Source organism: Oncorhynchus nerka, linkage group LG3, assembly GCF_034236695.1.
Source record: "Oncorhynchus nerka isolate Pitt River linkage group LG3, Oner_Uvic_2.0, whole genome shotgun sequence".
NCBI classification, from domain to species: domain Eukaryota; kingdom Metazoa; phylum Chordata; class Actinopteri; order Salmoniformes; family Salmonidae; genus Oncorhynchus; species Oncorhynchus nerka.
The window spans coordinates 56,984,735-57,003,397 of NC_088398.1; the positions used below are offsets into that span (position 1 = coordinate 56,984,735).

The following is an 18,663-nucleotide window of genomic DNA, read 5'->3' on the forward strand; positions in this document are numbered from 1 at the left end:
GCAGAGACAGAAAGTCAGTGAAACAATTCCACACAAGATGAAGAATAAATAAATGGTTTAATGTTCATGAACACATTGAGGACTAGCTAGCTAAGTGATACAAAATACTACTTACATTGGCACTGGTCTGTCCATAGACAGCTGAGGCTCCCAATTCGAGCTAGCCAATTCTATCAGAGACACCCGGGTCACTAAAGCATGCTAAATTAGCAAGCAAGCAACACATTGCTTGGCTAGCCAAGAACATTTAACAATAACTTTGGCAATTAAAGTATTGTATATCTAATACATACATGACATTAACTCCACTGAACTGAACTGAACTCTACTCAACTTTAATTTTCAAAACCATTTTTACCTTGGTGAGTCACACTGCACATTGGTGGCAAGCAACAACAAAAAAGGAGCTAGCTAGCTATGTTAGTAATCTTGATTAAATCTCTTGCTTGCAGTTGAATAAATTATCTTCCTCTGTCACCCACCAGGTTAAAAACATATTTTAAACCAATGTAATGAATATATAATCAAAGAAAATGCCATTATCCACGAGAAAGCATTTTGGTGGTGACATCCTTCTCAAAATTGTAAGGGCTGCTCTGTCAGTTGGAGGCCTGGCTGCGGCTGTGGCTTGGGAACATTTCAAATTGTGATTGACAGCTCAGTAAAATATAGTTTAAAATATATTTACACATATGTTCTATGTTCATGTGTCTTTTTGAACTAATCACCTCATTTATTTGTACTATGCTTCATAAGTGGCAGGTAGGCTACAGAGAGGAGAAGTGTTTGTGAGAAAGTAGCTATAGGGTTGAGGGTACACAGCGTGAGAGAGAGTCTGTTTTCCTCAGTGAGTGCTGACTACACACATGCAGACCACCGCTGAGACTGAGAGATCAGGTGGGGAAGGAGGGTGATGGAGGGTAGAGACCACTCACCCACAGGAGGGGGATAGATTGCAGGAAGAGATGGTAGGAGAGAGAATGGGGGAGGAGGGAAGAGGAGGGACGAGAAAGTTCACAGAGGGGACTCTCATCTCCCTTGAACGAATACTCTTGAACACTCCCTTAAACCAAGTACCAACACACAGGAATCTGTATTAAACGTATTTGTCCCTGTGTGTCTCTTTCTACGGAACCAGTTTGTGTACCAGGCGTTACCTATACCACAGCGGTGTGTGTATACTGTATATGAAAACCTCTCTCTTCTGTCTCCTCTCTCTCTCTCTCTCTTCTTGTGTCTCTCTACAGAACCTCTCTTCTGTCTGAAAACCTCTCTCTTCTCTCTCTCTCTCTCTTCTTGTGTCTCTCTCTACAGAACCAGTTAGTGTACCAGGCGTTACCTATACCACAGCGGTGTGTGTATACTGTATATGAAAACCTCTCTCTTCTGTCTCCTCTCTCTCTCTCTCTCTCTCTTCTTGTGTCTCTCTCTACAGAACCAGTTAGTGTCTCCTCTCTCTCTCTTCTTGTGTACCAGGCGTTACTATACCCTATACCACAGCGGTGTGTGTATACTGTATATGAAAACCTCTCTCTTCTGTCTCCTCTCTCTCTCTCTTCTTGTGTCTCTCTCTACAGAACCAGTTTGTGTACCAGGCGTTACCTATACCACAGCGGTGTGTGTATACTGTATATGAAAACCTCTCTCTTCTGTCTCCTCTCTCTCTCTCTTCTTGTGTCTCTCTCTACAGAACCAGTTTGTGTACCAGGCGTTACCTATACCACAGCAGTGTGTATACTGTATATGAAAACCTCTCTCTTTTGTCTCCTCTCTCTCTCTCTTCTTGTGTCTCTCTCTACAGAACCAGTTTGTGTACCAGGCGTTACCTATACCACAGCGGTGTGTGTATACTGTATATGAAAACATCTCTCTTTTGTCTCCTCTCTCTCTTCTTGTGTCTCTCTCTACAGAACCAGTTTTTGTACCAAGACCCTAGTTTCAGCATGGAAGACATGTTGGGTACCATGGGGACCATCCCACGGGTGCTGTCCCTGTCTGCAGTCCCAGGGTGCAGGCCCCCAGGGGACCCGTCTGTAGGGGGGCAAGGCGGCAGCGGCCAAGAGGATAAACGTTTCGAGGATCAGCGCTGTAACGGCACCCTGAGGAAGCAGGCCTCACCCCGGCCTGCGGGACCTCCAGGACAAGGCGGAGCCCCAGGTGACACCTCTTTTAGCAGTTATTTTAACTTCCTTGATTCTTCCATATATTTTGTCTTGTTTGTTTGTGTTATTTTGCCTACGCAGATCGTTGCGTTGAGATTCCTCTGTAATGAAAAGCGCTATAGAAATGAATTACATTATTGTTATTTAGCCTCAGGTCCAGGGGAGGACAGCAGTGGACAGCGCTACAGTGCAGACCCCACCATCATGCTGGGGGAGAGAGGAGCTAGAGGAGACACAGACCAGGATGGATACCTGACCGCTATGAGGGAGAAGGCCTCCTCAGGTACAACATATCTTCACTATTCAGTGTTTTCCTCAGGTAATGTCATGTACAACAGGAAGCACTTCTTAACTGTTTATGATGTCTTGTCTGCTTTGAAAAAGCTTTTATCCATAGCAACACACTTTGGTTTTTGTTGTATTTTTGAACTTCTGGTTCGGAAACTTTGCATTAACTGTTCCAGTTAGAAAGAAGATAAAAGTTCAGAAAAGCGAAAATAGGTGAAAGACTCCTCTTCTGATCCTTTGAAATGATCCTTTGCCTCATCTGTTACCAGGGGGGTGTACTGTTCTGTAGTGTAGCTAGTGATGTCAGAACCAGGTTTCATCATCTCCTCCTCTTCCTCACCCTTTGATCCAGAGAGCTGTAAAGACGAAGGCCTAGAGCACAACACATCGTACACACGCACACATAGAGGCTGAGGGAGATCAAAATATACCAAACCTTCTGTTCATCCTGAAAGCCTCTAACCTCTCTCTCTTACTTTCTTTTTCTTTCTTTCTTTCTTTCGTTCTTTCCTTCCCCTCTGTCTCTCGTTCTTTCCCCCTCTCTAACAGACTATCTCAACCCTGTGGAGGAGAACCCGTTCGTGACGCGCCGGAGGAACGGAGACACCCTGACCCTGGACAGCTGTAACCCCTACCAGGTGGACTTTTTTATGACTATTTGGAATATTACGTATGGACTATTTGGAATATTACGTATGGACTATTTGGAATATTACGTATGGACTATTTGGAATATTACGTATGGACTATTTGCACCTTTTTTTTTTCTTTTCCCTTTATTTAACCAGGCAAGTCAGTTAAGAACAAATTCTTATTTTCAATGACGGCCTAGGAACAGTGGGTTAACTGCCTGTTCAGGGGCAGAACGACAGATTTGTACCTTGTCAGCTCGGGGATTTGAACTTGCAACCTTTCGGTTACTAGTCCAACGCTCTAACCACTAGGCTACCCTGCCGCCCCTAAATGTGTATGCAGTTTTCTACTGTTGTCGACATTGCCCCCCCTTTTTTCTACTTTGATGTGTTGAGTGTAGTGATCTCATGTTATTCCTAACGAGTCTAAGTCGTTGTTTTATGATATCTACTACCCAAACACATAGAAGTGTTTTAAGATAGTCTATGTTATTACTATCTAGCTATTTGAATGCACTTTAACTAAACTTTGACTTGACAGGTGGCCCCCATAGGTCCCCAGCAGGCCGGCTCCGGCCCCAGAGTGGATGACGAATACGTCAACGAGCCCCTCTACCTCAACACCTTCCACAACCCCGGAGGACCAGGGCCAGGAGAGGGAGACTACACCGATTATACCCTGAAAAAGAACGGAGTCCCTGGGGGACACAACGCTATCCTCGCCACCCTTACCAGCCAACCAGGCACCACTGGCGTCACTGCTGGCCAATCAGGCACCACCCAGGCAGGGAACCCCTCCCACAGCGTCCAGGCAGCCAACGCCCACGCTGTCTCCGCACAACCGGGATACGCTGCACCTCCGGGGCTCGGCGCAGCCGGCCCTCACCCAGGGCACATCCTGCACCCAGGTCACCCTTCCCACCCCGGGTACACCCTCCACCCCGGTCTCACAGGCACCATCATGGTGGACAAGAAGACCAGACAAGACAAGAACAAGACGTTTGACAATCCAGAGTACTGGCAGCATAGCCTCCCTCCCAAAGCCACCCTGCACAACCCCGAGTACCTGCAGGACTGCAGCACGCGCTTCTTCTACAGGCAAAACGGACGTATCCGGCCCGCCGTGGCCGAGAACCAGGAGTACCTGACAGAGTTCGCCCTGAAACCCGGGACCGTGCTACCGCCCCCGCCCTACAGACAGAGGAACACTGTGGTGTAACGTGGAGTAGTGAGGAGGACTGGGTGAGAAGAGGAGGAAGACAAGGGGAAGAGGAGGAGTGAGGGGGATGTACGGAGGAAGAAGGGCAAGATCGTGGGAGGATGGGAGGAGGAGAGAGGACTGAGTGTGAGAGGGAGGAGGAGAGAGAAGTGAAGACGGGAAGGAGGAGGAGTGGACAGTCACTCTCACACTCAGTCACGCAGTATTTACGTATCAATGCATCAACCTTGGTTCCCTCCACCAGCACTGGACTGACACATCTATATCTGTCTGTCTGATTACAGTAAATTTACACAGAAATATCACAGTAATATTATTGTAATATACAAAATGCTGAGAGCCTCCTACCACCCATGAACCCAGGACTGATGAGCACCTCTCTGTCTATATCTATCTGATTTATACTGGATTACAGTAACATTATAGTAATATACATACTGCTGAACCCAGGACTAATGTGCACATTGCTAGCCTCCCCTTCCACTCAGCCCCTCTTAGCCAACCTTAATTACTCCTCTACCACACCCACTACTCTTCCTCAGCTCCGCCTCTTCAGTGTTGATCACACAAACAGGCGCCACCCACTCCTGGGAAACGGTGGACCTCTCTCTCATGTGACTTTGTCCTCTTCCTGACTCCGACTTTATACTCCTTTAGACTCCAGCTTCACCAACAACATCAACAACAACTATAACAACAGCAGAACGCTAAAGGAACAGTGACATGTAATGACTACTGACAGACAATAACACCCTCCCCCAGAAAAACCCACTACAAGACTATTGTTTGCTCATTATCTTACCTACACTATTTTATTAGTAAGAACCAACCAGTAATTCCCCGTTTATACACAACACTACACTTGAAGCACCACATGTTCCAACTGGTTTCATTTGTAGCAATCCACCACAACACGTACAGTAATGTCATGAGAGCTGTTGGTGGGCAGGACAGCAGGTTCATATAAGAGGAAATGTATACATCTGTGTATACACTGCTGTTCCATCACTGTCTGCCAAGCCCCAGACACGCCATTCATCTGTCTCATAATGTGGAGGATGAATTCATGTCCGCTGACTGGACTGACTGGCTGGCTGGCTGACTGGACTGACTGGCTGGTTGACATGGTTTAAACCCCTCTGAATACATAATGCAATTCAATCATGGATTGTACAGCACAGCTCATATCCTCTATAACATGTTCATTTGTATCTCGCAAAGAAGGAAGATGTGCTCCCAACCTTGACACATCAATAACCCTGTACATGTATGATATAGTCACACACACAAACACACACACACACACACACACACACACAGAGATAGCGTTAGCGTCGTGTGCATTCCGTTTTGGACCAGGAGCTCCGTTGACCTTGGGTTCTAAAGCAGTGGGGATAGCACCAGCCAAGACAGTGGGGATAGCACCAGCCAAGACAGTGGGGATAGCACCAGCCAAGACAGTGGGGATAGCACCAGCCAAGACAGTGGGGATAGCACCAGCCAAGACAGTGGGGATAGCACCAGCCAAGACAGTGGGGATAGCACCAGCCAAGACAGTGGGGATAGCACCAGCCAAGACAGTGGGGATAGCACCAGCCAAGACAGTGGGGATAGCACCAGCCAAGACAGTGCAGCAGCATGAGAAGACAAAGTCACAGCAAGTAAATGGCAGTGTTATACTGTATGTAAATCTGGAATGGCCTACGTTGAACACACTGAAATACATCAGGCAGAAAGTGCCACAGCCCAGGATTTACGAGGGAATGCGCTTATCAGTAAGGAGAGGATCTCAACCACCCAGCCATGCTGTTATAACTTCTAACCCACATGACTTCTGAGGCAGACAAATCTGGATCTGGATCGATGCTGTTATAGAATATAGATTGGAAACTGCTGTGTGTTGCAGTATTTTTTAACTGATAAACCCGGTCTGTCTGTTCGCTCCCCTATCAGAGCTGGTTACAAAGACCTCAGGAGACAGGACTGATGAGGTGATGGGGACTGAAGTTTGAACTGGACTGGATAGATAGATAGACAGTTGGAGGAGAAATAGATGGCAGGGTCATGTTCATTATGCACCAAATGGAAGACAATGGACTGAAACAGGGAGGGACTACCTGGACATGTTTTGTTGCGGTGTGAACGTGACCCACGTGTGTGGAGGACTGGAGAATTCTGGGGCCTGGATAGGTGGCGGGCAGCAGACACCAGTCTGTCTGGGATAAGAGAGGCCTTGGGTCTGGTCCTGGGAATAAAGGAGGATAACTAAGCCCTGATGTGGTGGACACAACCATGGAGGAGAGTCATTGAGAGTTCTGGTCAAGCTGGAGAGGACAAGCCTGAGAACCTGATCTGGTCTTGGGTCTGGTCCTGGGAATAAAGGAGGATAACTAAGCCCTGATGTGGTGGACACAACCATGGAGGAGAGTCATTGAGAGTTCTGGTCAAGCTGGAGAGGACAAGCCTGAGAACCTGATCTGGTCTTGGGTCTGGTCCTGGGAATAAAGGAGGATAACTAAGCCCTGATGTGGTGGACACAACCATGGAGGAGAGTCATTGAGAGTTCTGGTCAAGCTGGAGAGGACAAGCCTGAGAACCTGATCTGGTCTTGGGTCTGGTCCTGGGAATAAAAGAGGATAACTAAGCCCTGATGTGGTGGACACAACCATGGAGGAGAGTAATTGAGAGTTCTGGTCAAGCTGGAGAGGACAAGCCTGAGAACCTGATCTGGTCTTGGGTCGGCCATGGCCAGTGAGGAGTGAACACATGGACACATGGAAATACACAGGAAATAAACCTAGTACACGCCAAGCAGACTCATCATTGGTGGATATGCTCTGTGGAATAATATATTCATTTTGGGGGGAAATTGGGGATGGATGGCATCAGATTTGGACAGTTGAAATACTCTAATTATATTATGTCATGCCATGAAGAATAGTATTGCAACTAGAACAACATCAAACTGGTCCCTAAAACTAAGACTTTTGCTCCACCCCAAAATGTCTCTCCCCCTTCAACGTACAGTACAGGGGCATCCACCCCAAAATGTCTCTCCCCCTTCTACGTACAGTACAGGGGCATCCACCCCAAAATGTCTCTCCCCCTTCTACGTACAGTACAGGGGCATCCCTCTCCAACAATTTGCAATCAAGATGGGAAATGAAACTGTGCCAAAACATTTGGAGAGATTTCCTTCCTCCACAATGACATTTTCATGAAGAAAATGCAGGAGCTACAGCAGATCAAGGACATTGAACACTTTTCTATTCATGTTTGACAATAATGACAGTACAGGTAGACAGACGACGTATCTATGGAAGGCCAGGTCCATGTGTTCCACAGAATACTGCCAGAGGATTTTTGTTTTTGCTGCTAGTAGAGGGGAAATACTGTCAAGACAAAATAAATATTTAGATTTGGGCCTTTTTTAGTTTTGATAGGACTTATTAACCATTTTGGCACAGACAAACCTCTCCATTGTTTCCCCAGACAGAGGAACATCAGGTTCTCAATACATTTAAATTTAATGATGTATTATCTGTTGCATCGCAGCTATAGAAAAGGCAGGCAACCTACCCCATTTCACTGTTATTTTTCTCATTGTGGCTTCAGTTTGTACGATCCAGAGATGCAGCACTTTAATGCAGAAGAAGTAAACGATGGTGGAAGAAGAGAACAAGGACAGTAGTAACGGTCTAGAAGCACTGACAGGAGAACTAGAAGGCTCTCCACTCCAATGAAAATAGAATGAAATGTCCGGGAGTTTTTGGAGAGGCATTGTGTTACATTTTGCTTAGTTTAGCCAAACATAGATGTTTCCTGGATGATGTGTTTATCTCCAGTTCTCCTCCTTTATGAAAAAGAATGACATGCCAATTAAGATCCATCTAATTGGTAGAATCATGAAAGTGGTCCTTGTAGACAAAGCTACTTTGGTAGCATCGCTAAAGAGTTTAAAGTCCTAGCGGACAAAGCTCCATCGGAATAACCACAGGAGGATATAAGGTCTGTTTAGATAGCTGATCACAACGCACTACAGAGTCTAGTGCCTGTCTACAAACCTACAGTGGTAGAATCACTACAGAGTCTAGTCCCTGTCTACAAACCTACAGTGGTAGAATCACTACAGTCTAGTCCCTGTCTACAAACCTACAGTGGTAGAATCACTACAGAGTCTAGTCCCTGTCTACAAACCTACAGTGGTAGAATCACTACAGAGTCTAGTCCCTGTCTACAAACCTACAGTGGTAGAATCACTACAGAGTCTAGTCCCTGTCTACAAACCTACAGTGGTAGAATCACTACAGAGTCTAGTCCCTGTCTACAAACCTACAGTGGTAGAATCACTACAGAGTCTAGTCCCTGTCTACAAACCTACAGTGGTAGAATCACTACAGAGTCTAGTCCCTGTCTACAAACCTACAGTGGTAGAATCACTACAGAGTCTAGTCCCTGTCTACAAACCTACAGTGGTAGAATCACTACAGTCTAGTCCCTGTCTACAAACCTACAGTGGTAGAATCACTATAGTCTAGTCCCTGTCTACAAACCTACAGTGGTAGAATCACTACAGAGTCTAGTCACTGTCTACAAACCTACAGTGGTAGAATCACTACAGAGTCTAGTCACTGTCTACAAACCTACAGTGGTAGAATCACTACAGAGTCTAGTGCCTGTCTACAAACCTACAGTGGTAGAATCATTACAGAGTCTAGTCCCTGTCTACAAACCTACAGTGGTAGAATCACTACAGAGTCTAGTCCCTGTCTACAAACCTACAGTGGTAGAATCACTACAGAGTCTAGTCCCTGTCTACAAACCTACAGTGGTAGAATCACTACAGAGTCTAGTCCCTGTCTACAAACCTACAGTGGTAGAATCACTACAGAGCTTATAGTCCTTGTGAACTAAGCTACAGTGGAAGAACCATGTGAGGATATTAGGCCTGTTTAGATGGCTAAGGCTTCTCTTCGGCAACTCTACCTGAGGTTAACACTGTGTGTGTGATCACTAGTGTCTACTGACTCAACCGGTCCTGTAGACCTAACTCTCTGACAGGACGTTAATGTGTTGCATGGACATAAACACGGTGGCTGTGTCAGATACCAAGGTACTGCTTGTTTGTTCCTTCTCATTTTGGAGGTTAAAATGTCATTTGTCCTCTGATTTAAGATGATTCGTTTGAGAGCTAACATTTACTATAACTGTATATATTGTCCTTGTGTAAAATAAGTGTATAACAGTAGAGTGGAATCTATACTTTATCTGGGGAGTTTATCTGGGCACGTTTTATCCCAGACTATGAACATGGGGATATTGGTGTTGGTGCAATGACAGCCTATGAGAGTGATGTTAAGAGGACTTGTGATGGACCTTACTGGTCAATTAAAGCCAGTCTACAGGAGAATACAACACCAGTGCCCTGTGTATTAAATACTGAAGCTAATGAGAAACAATCCCTTAAGGTAAACCCTTATTTGAAACCCATCACAAGGGTCTTTTACCTAGCAGTGTGCTGATAGCTCTCCTTGTCCTCTAAAGCTGCTCTGTTCTGCTGTTCTGTTCTGTGGGGAAATCATATCACCCAACATCTCCAAGGAACATGGTGGAGATAAATACTGGCGGACAGGGCAATAGTTTCCGTCCTAAGGAGGGTAAAAGGCAGAGATATTAGCATTCCACAGATGTTAGGAGATCAATACATCAGTGTTACAATAGGTTGTCTGAGAAGCAGCGTTTGGATGCAGTGCTGGAAGCAGAGGAAGAGACTGGAGTTTTACTTTATCTCAAAAAAGATGACTAAAGAAATGTATGTAGCGAGCACTGTTGACGTTGAGTGGGTTGTATTTACAAACGGACTACCATGAAGCAGTTAATGAGGAGCAACTTGAACACGACCAAAATGATTTTGAAGAAGCGACCGGCGAGGAGTTTCAGAAGTGAGAGTCGTAGAATCATAACACTTGAATGAATTATGTCTTCGGGTTGTTTTAGCAAAATCCTTTAGGTACAAAAGGAGCACAAATATTCCCTCTGTTTCATCTCAACACTGATTGTGCACACTCATTTTAATCAGCAATGTTGAAACGGTCACATTTATTTGAGTCAGCTACTACTGTATTTACGGTTTTGGGGTATAATAGTCCAAATGGATGTAACCATGACATCTTTAAGAGTATTGTAAATTGTGTTAATGGTGATGTTTCTTAGTGTATCTCAATGGGGGGTTCATAATGGCAATAGATTGTTGTTTCTTTGACTCTGTTGCTATGAGAAAGGGCACAGACATTGTGGTGAAGGCCTCTTTCACACTGTTGTATCTCAATGTTACTCTCTCCTGGGTCTCTCCTGGAGTAAATCCCTCAAGTACATGATGGACGGTATTCCTGTCATTTCTTACAGTACGAAATTCATTTCTAAAGGACATTTTTGTAATTATTATGGTATTAATATGTACAGTTTGTTCCAATAAGCCTTGCCTGTTTCCCCATGGGCTGAAGTATTCCTTTGCACATAGATAGGATTTAAATCCCTACATGTACAACTAAATACTGTATGAGAGGCTGCACTCAGTGCATCTCAGAACTTCACTTATTGATACATACCAGTTATTAACTAACACAATATTCATACAATTCATCATATACTATAACACACAAAAACACTGTACTTTTGTAACACAGCTCACTTTACAGTGGTACTATTGCGTATTCCTTCCTTTAAAATGACAGGAAAAGACAGTAGTTGTAGAGTAAGCACAGTTTACAATACATGTTGATTTGCTGGTAACTAATATATGGGAGGGAATTTCTTTTTATGACACACAGGCATTATACTGAATGGCTGTTCTTGATCATTTTAATACCGCTCTTCAACCGATAAAATGTGAATAGTATTTTTATAGATAGTGGAAGTATTGGCCAGGTGCATTTGTAAATAGAGGGAAACAATACTTTTTGGGCTGCCATGATGTTTTTGGTTTCTCTTTTAATTCTGTCATATTACTGCTTTTTGTTGAATATTATTGTGTGTGATCAGTTTTCTTCTTGGTTTTTATTTCTGTATATATATATATATATATATGTCATTTAACCAGTGAATTCTGATTTGAAAAAGCTTGCAGTTTTTCTAGTCCCCGCTGTTGCCCTCGTAGCTGTATTTAGAACAACTTGGTGGACTTTGTGGTTAAAAACCTCTTGCTCATAGGGTAGAGGTGCCTTTTCCTTATTTTGGGTGTATATTTCAGTCTCCTCTCCTCCCCCTATAGCCATTTTTTGATTTTGTACAGAAACCACCCACCCATTGGAGAGATTGAGGCTCTGTTGCATTAATGATGAATACTTCTCTATCCTGCATCTACTGTATATCTCTCTCTCACCATCATTTCGTATCAATTTAACCGGTATTCATAATCAATATGTATTTCATTCCTATCTGTGGTCTGAGGAAGCACTATGGGCCTTGGATAAAGCGTACATACTGTACCCACAGACACAATTTAACAAACACATATAGCCTTTGCTCTTCTTGGGCAGCCACATGATGCTAGATTGACTGGTATCCCTCGTATCTCCAGTCAGAACCCTGACCCCTGCTCTCTGATGGTGGAATTGGGTAAACCAAATAGCTTTTTGCCTGGATTATATTGTAGATTTAAATTGACATATTAGTCTGTTGGTCTATGGATATTGGTTTGGTTTATTGAATTGGTTCTTCATGATTTCATTGATTGGTTGATTGGGATTTATCTGACTGTAGTCTAGAATGTCTGGCCCTGGTCCTAGACCTGTTCCTGGCCCTAGTCCTGGTCCAAGTACTGGTCTTAGTCCTGGTCCTGGTCCTAGTACTAGTCCTGGTCCTGGTCTTAGTCCTGGAGCTGTCCTAGACCTGTTCCTGGCCCTAGTCCTGTTTCTGGCCCTGGTCCAAATCCTGGTCCAAGTCCTGGTCCTGGTCTTCATCCTGGTCCTGGCCCTAGTCCTGGTCCTGTTCCTGGCCCTAGTCCTGTTCCTGGCCCAAATCCTGGTCCTGGTCTTAGTCCTGGAGATGGTCCTAGATCTGTTCCTGGCCCTAGTCCTGGTCCTAGTCCTGGCCCTAGTCCTGGTCCTTGTCCTGGTTCAGGTCTTAGTCCTGGAGCTGGTCCTAGACCTGTTCCTGGCCCTAGTCCTGGTCCTAGACCTGGTCCTGGAGCTGGTCCTAGACATGGTCCTGGTCCTAGTCCTGGTCCTGGAGCTGGTCTTAGACCTGTTCCTGGTCCTAGTCCTGGTCCTAGTCCTGGAGCTGGTCCTAGACCTGTTCCTGGTCCTAGTCCTGGTCCTATTCCTGGAGCTGGTCCTAGACCTGTTCCAGGTCCTGGTCCTAGTCTTGGTCCTAGTCCTGGAGCTGGTCCTAGACCTGTTCCTGGTCCTAGTCTTGGGTCAGGCATCAGACAGAGCTGTAGCAGCAGAGCCTCTGATGTTTGGCTGAGGTTCCATGGAGGAGAGCTCTACTCTCTTTCCATCCCTTTGCTTTACAGCATGTTATTGTCTGAATCCACTTCAGCGCTGCTTCCAACTGAACGTTTTACCATTCCCAAGGCTATAACATTTAAATACTTTTCCCGCAGTTTTGTTACATGAATCTGTCAAAAATATATTTTTAATTTAATATGAATAAAGATCAATACAATATTTAAATGACGTGTTCTGTACTTTTAATTTGTTGGTGTCATGACTTTGGTGTGTCTTTTGGTATGCACGTGGGTGGTTATTTCTGTGCATCCCTGTGTGTGACTCTTAACTTCTGCTACAACTCGACAGGAAACCTTCCATCTGGCATTCAAATGTCAGCTCTTTGCTTTGCATATGAGCCCATCTCGTTGGGAGTGCCTCTTACAGTAATCATGACCGAGCATCATCTTCATCATCTATTAGCCTCCTGGGAGTCAGAACTGGTCCAAAATATTGCTTCCAATGGTCACCCTTGGCCCCAACTATTCAATGTTTCCATTGGGAGCACCACCACAACACTGCTTATGCCTATACAAACCCTTCAGACGTGCATACATGGCAGGGGAGCCGAGGGGGAGAGGGAGGGGTAGAGAGTAAATTAGACTGCAGCCAACAGAATATCTCTCTAAATTACAATAAGGGAAGGAGGGATAGATTTTGAAGGTATTGGAGCAGGACCTGGGCGTCTGTCCACCAGACTATAGCCACTCTGCCACAGGCCTGATTCTCTCACCATTAGCATATCCTCACACAATATGACATTTTATGGCATTATCATTGGAGATCCAATACTGTACTCCAGCCAGCTAAATCTGCATTTTGTGAGCCTCCTGCCCTGGGCAAAGTCAAATCATTTGCCTTAAAATGGGAATAGAGTGTGATCGAAACCATCCGTCAATGCCTGTCTCCTTTCACACGCGCGCCCCACTGACAAAGTGTATGGATTTGACCTGATATGAAGGATGATGGCCACAGTGGAATGTAAATAAACTTAAAGGGTTTTAGCCGTCATGATCGACTCACACCGTTCTCATGAAAGAAGGGTTGAATGCTCAATTTGACATTACATAAATCTCTTCAGATCTCTTGAACAGTGCTCAGCAAATGATCATGGTTTATTTAACCCTTATCGGGCTTGCCATCAAATAGAAATACGTTTCCTTTCATTTGTCTCGCTACGGTGTGTTCCAAATGGCACCCTTTCCCCTATATAGTGCACTACCATGGGTCCTGGTCAAAAGTAGTGCACTATTTAGGGAATAGAATGCCATTTGGGACGTGGGGTAGGGAATAGGGTGCCATTTGGGAGGGAAACAGTCTGACAAATGTGTGCCACTCCAGGACGCGACAACGTGCAATTAAGCTGCCATTGTCAGTCCACAATGAGCTGCCATCAACACATTGTATGCTGGATGAATAGACTAGAGCTTTACAATTGCATCAGTGTGTGAGTTTAACAATGACCCTGCTTCTCTTAAAATGGTTACTTAATTCAAAAGGAATGCTGCGTCCAAGCTGGATGTTGCGACTCCTTTAGCCCCCAGACAGATGCGCCAATCTCTTCCACTACCAGATGAATGCTGTATAATCACCTTCTCAGTACAATCTCACTGCTTATTTTGTGATGTGTTCTAATTTGATGGAAATACGCACTTATAGTGAAGTATTTTTTCGATAGATTGGGCTGTGTGATCGGGTGTGGAATAGTTACATTAAATAACTGACTTCTCATTTAGTAAGATCATGCTATTTACCCATTATCTATGCGTTTACCCATTCCTAGCATGAGTTATCCCACGAGGATACTGCCTTGATGCCTAATAAAGTGAATGATAATGCCTCCCTAATGGCACCCTACTCCCTATATAGTGCACTACTTTTGAACAGAGCCCTATTGGCCTTGGCCAGAAGTAGTGCACCACATAGGAAATAGGATGCCATTTGTGACACATCCTAAATACTGAGCTTTTGAAACGTATTCCTAATTAGACGAGCTACTCTTCATGAGAAGAGTGCAAATGGCTTACTAGATTGCCTTATTAATCTTAATGTGTTTGTACATGGTCAAATGCCACTTACTCAACCATCAGATGGGTTTATATCCTCGTCTTTAGTACCACAACCAACATGAGGCATACAGTACATACCGAGGTGCTGCTATGTAACTTCCCCAGTGAAAGCAAGAGAAGTGACTTTCAACCAAATTGTATATTCCCTTCTGACTCTAGGTGACTGTTTCAAAAGGACAGACAGGAAGTTAAAAACATGCTGTGTCACAGTCAATGCCCTGAAGGACCCAACGTAACTGGCCTGACTCAAACCTCCAGCCCCAAACTTTTTTTACTCAGGGTGACGTCCCTCCTGCCCACACGCAAGTATGCAGACTCTCACCTGTCCACGCACTCAGATAATGCCAGTGACTCAGCAATCTCCAGAGAACAGAACATTGCATAACTGCCCCAGCCAGCCAGTAAGATAGCACACCACACACTGAATAAGGGCAATGCAGTTTGGTTAGGAGCAATCACTGTGTTAGATCTCAAATCATATTCATCTCTGATTGAGTCAGGGACAGATTAGACTGGAGGAGATTAGCCCATAGGTTATACCTGTCTGGAGCCTGGCATACTGGTGTGTGTGCTTGGCCCGGGGTGAGATGGAGGAGGAGGCCCAGCCTCCAGTGGCAGAGAGGGTTCTAGTGTGTGTGTGTGTGTGTGTGTGTGTGTGTGTGTGTGTGTGTGTGTGTGTGTGTGTGTGTGTGAAGGGCGATATTATATGCGTGCTGTAATGAAAGCTCTCCGGGGGATCGGTGGCGCTGCTTAGCCGGCTTTGTGGACTCCATTCAATCATAAATGGATGAGTCCCAAATGGAAACCTATTCCCTTTGTAGTGCACTACTTTTGAACAGGGCCCATAGGGTAGTGCTCCATATAAGGAATATGTTGGCATTTGGGACGCAATAAGACATGGCATGCTGCAGCACAGGCAGGGATTTAGGAGCACTGCACTGTCGCACCAGGGAGAGATGAGAAAGGGATGAACAGGTGTAGAGAGGAGAGAGGAAGAGGGGAGAGAGGAAGAGAGGAGAGAGGAAGCGAGGAGAGAGGGAGCAAAATAAGAGAAAACAACTTTTAATACTTTTGTTTTCTGCTACTGTCTTTCTGTTTCATTTCACACATTAATGATTAGATCACTTGGCATTATCACACTACTAGCTGATGTAGGGCGATATGAGATTAGAGGTAGGTATTCGATGGGATATAGAGGGTTGCGACTCAAATGGCACCCTATTCATTATGTCGTGCACTACTTTTGAATAGGGCCCATTGGGCCCATAGGGGTCTGGTGAAAAGTAATGCACTGTATAGGGAATGCCATTTGAGAAACAGCCGCACATCAGTTTCCCTGCCATTTCAAATGGGAGGCCCATGGAGCAGTCACTTACTTAGCGATGGGTAAGGTATGGATGTATCTTTAATTGTATCCTATTCAGATCCAATGGATGATGGGAGCAATGTGCTTAGCTGTCAACCTCCATAAAAAAAAGGGGTTGTCTGAAAGAGGGTGATGGAGAGAGAGAGAACAAGAAGCGGGCTGTCCATTAGGGCGTATTTGTAATGAAGAGCGAGAGAGAGAGGCCCTGCTACACTCAGCTAGGCTGGTGTCTCACGGTGTCTTATTAGCACCAATAGGGAAGGATGCCTGACTGTCTCTTTCTATTTGTCTAAGAAATGAGAGAGGGAGAGAAAGAGAGAGTGTGTAATAGCTGTAAGCTGTGTATTTTCTCCTCTCCATCTATCAGTTTTGAGAGACCGACTTTCATATTTGCCTCTCTTCATTTTCTTCAACACACACTCTTGATGAGATGGTAATATCAACATTGAAAAGCAGTGATATTTTTTTTATTTTCTAAAGCACACTACTGGTGTTTAAATGGAAAGATAGAAGTAAATTACACCAATTATAGTCTGTGTTTATAACTCTTTGTGAGATCACCCGGCTGGTTGGTTGGACCTCCACCTTAGATCCTGCTTTCAACGACAATATGGCAATCATGAGATCATCGTCACTGCTTAGAGAGAATGGAACCCCGTGCATGAAACCTGTCCCAAATGGTACCCTATTCCCTATATACAGTAGTGCACTAGTTTTGACCTGGGTGCATATATAGGTGCAGTATATACAGAGCACTATATAGGGAATAGGGTGCCATTTGAAATGCATGCATGGTCTATCTCTGGGTTTCTGTGATTATAGTGGTTATAGTGGCCATGCAGTGATTGGTTGGAATATCGGAGTGGACATTCTGTAAGGAAGTATGTTGATTTGCCATAGTTTAGTTTCTACATGTTTCATCATCATCGACTTCAACAGAAAGTTTAAAAGGAAGGTAGCATTTCCTAGGCCTCATGAAGAGATATAGAATCCATTACTATTATCAGCAGTATTATCAGCAATATTATCAGCACTATTACTGCATGCCCACATTAGAATTGTTCTTACAATCATAAAAACATGTTTTAATAATTCTGTGTTTTTTCACTCTGTTCATTCTGTTTGTAGTTTATGCAACAGCATATTACTACCGAGTGCTTGATATCTTATATAACTCTTTAACAATCCCCCTCTGACATTCTCCTTCGACCAATTTCTGCTTGATATTATGGAAAAGCTCCTTCCCAGTGGAACTCCTACACTCATTTAGCCAGTACATCCACAGCTCACAGACACCAGACCTCTCTCGCTCTCTGTCTCTCTGTCTCACTCTGTCTCTGTCTCTCTGTCTCTGTCTGTCTCTCACTCTGTCTCTGTCTCTCACTCTGTCTCTGTCTCTCACTCTGTCTCTGTCTCTCTCTCACTCGGTCTCTGTCTCTGTTTCTGTCTCTCTCTCACTCTGTCTCTGTCTCTCACTCTGTCTCTGTCTCTCTCTCACTCGGTCTCTGTCTCTGTTTCTCACTCTGTCTCTCACTCTGTTTCTGTCTCTCACTCTGTCTCTGTCTCTGTCTGTCTCTCACTCTGTTTCTGTCTCTCACTCTGTCTCTGTCTCTCTCTCACTCGGTCTCTGTCTCTGTCTCTCACTCTGTCTCTCACTCTGTTTCTGTCTCTCACTCTGTCTCTGTCTCTCTCTTTCTCTCTCCCTCTCTCTCTCTCTCTCTGTGCATGATTAAGGTTATTATTTTTGTTATGGTAGAATTAAGTATTTTGTTTTTATCGTATCGAAATTACCCTGATTTTGGCGGGGATGGCAGCCCGAATGGGGATGCCGTCCCTGTCACTTTGGCACGGCTTTAGGTGTGTTACTGAAGCTACTGTCACGGTGTAGGAGTTTCTGGTCGCCGTAGGAGAGAAGGTGCTGCTTATGCATCCCGGATGAATAAAGCGGTGGTGGTATTTCTTAAAGAAGAGTGTCTTGTTGATCAGATGGTTGAGCATGGCGTACTTCTTAAAGAAGAGAGTCTTGTTGATCGTATGGTTGAGCATGGCGTACTTCTTAAAAAAGAGAGTCTTGTTGATCGTATGGTTGAGCAGGGTGTACTTCTTAAAGAAGAGTGTCTTGTTGATCGTATGGTTGAGCATGGCGCACTTCTTAAAGAAGAGTGTCTTGTAGATCGTATGGTTGAGCATGGCGTACTTCTTAAAGAAGAGAGTCTTGTTGATCGGATGGTTGAGCACGGCATACTTCTTAAAGAAGAGTGTCTTGTTGATCGGATGGTTGAGCACGGCATACTTCTTAAAGAAGAGTGTCTTGTTGATCGGATGGTTGAGCACGGCGTACTTCTTAAAGAAGAGTGTCTTGTTGATCGGATGGTTGAGCACGGCGTACTTCTTAAAGAAGAGAGTCTTGTTGATTGGATGGTTGAGCACGGCGTACT

General features: G+C 44.6%; 1 protein-coding gene across 2 annotated transcripts in view; it reads left to right on the forward strand.

The window, feature by feature from the left end:
- The window catches only part of LOC115111274 (receptor tyrosine-protein kinase erbB-4-like), a 526,495-nt gene extending 513,519 nt beyond the window's left edge, over nt 1-12,976 (forward strand). For both annotated transcript variants that reach the window (XM_065013654.1, XM_029637163.2), the window contains exons 26-29: nt 1,911-2,157; nt 2,311-2,445; nt 3,000-3,088; nt 3,624-12,976. In XM_065013654.1, coding sequence (XP_064869726.1) covers nt 1,911-2,157; nt 2,311-2,445; nt 3,000-3,088; nt 3,624-4,301 — 1,149 coding nt within the window. In that variant the 3' untranslated portion in view covers nt 4,302-12,976. The remainder of the gene's footprint in view (nt 1-1,910; nt 2,158-2,310; nt 2,446-2,999; nt 3,089-3,623) is intronic.
- The last annotated feature ends 5,687 nt before the right edge of the window (nt 12,977-18,663 follow it).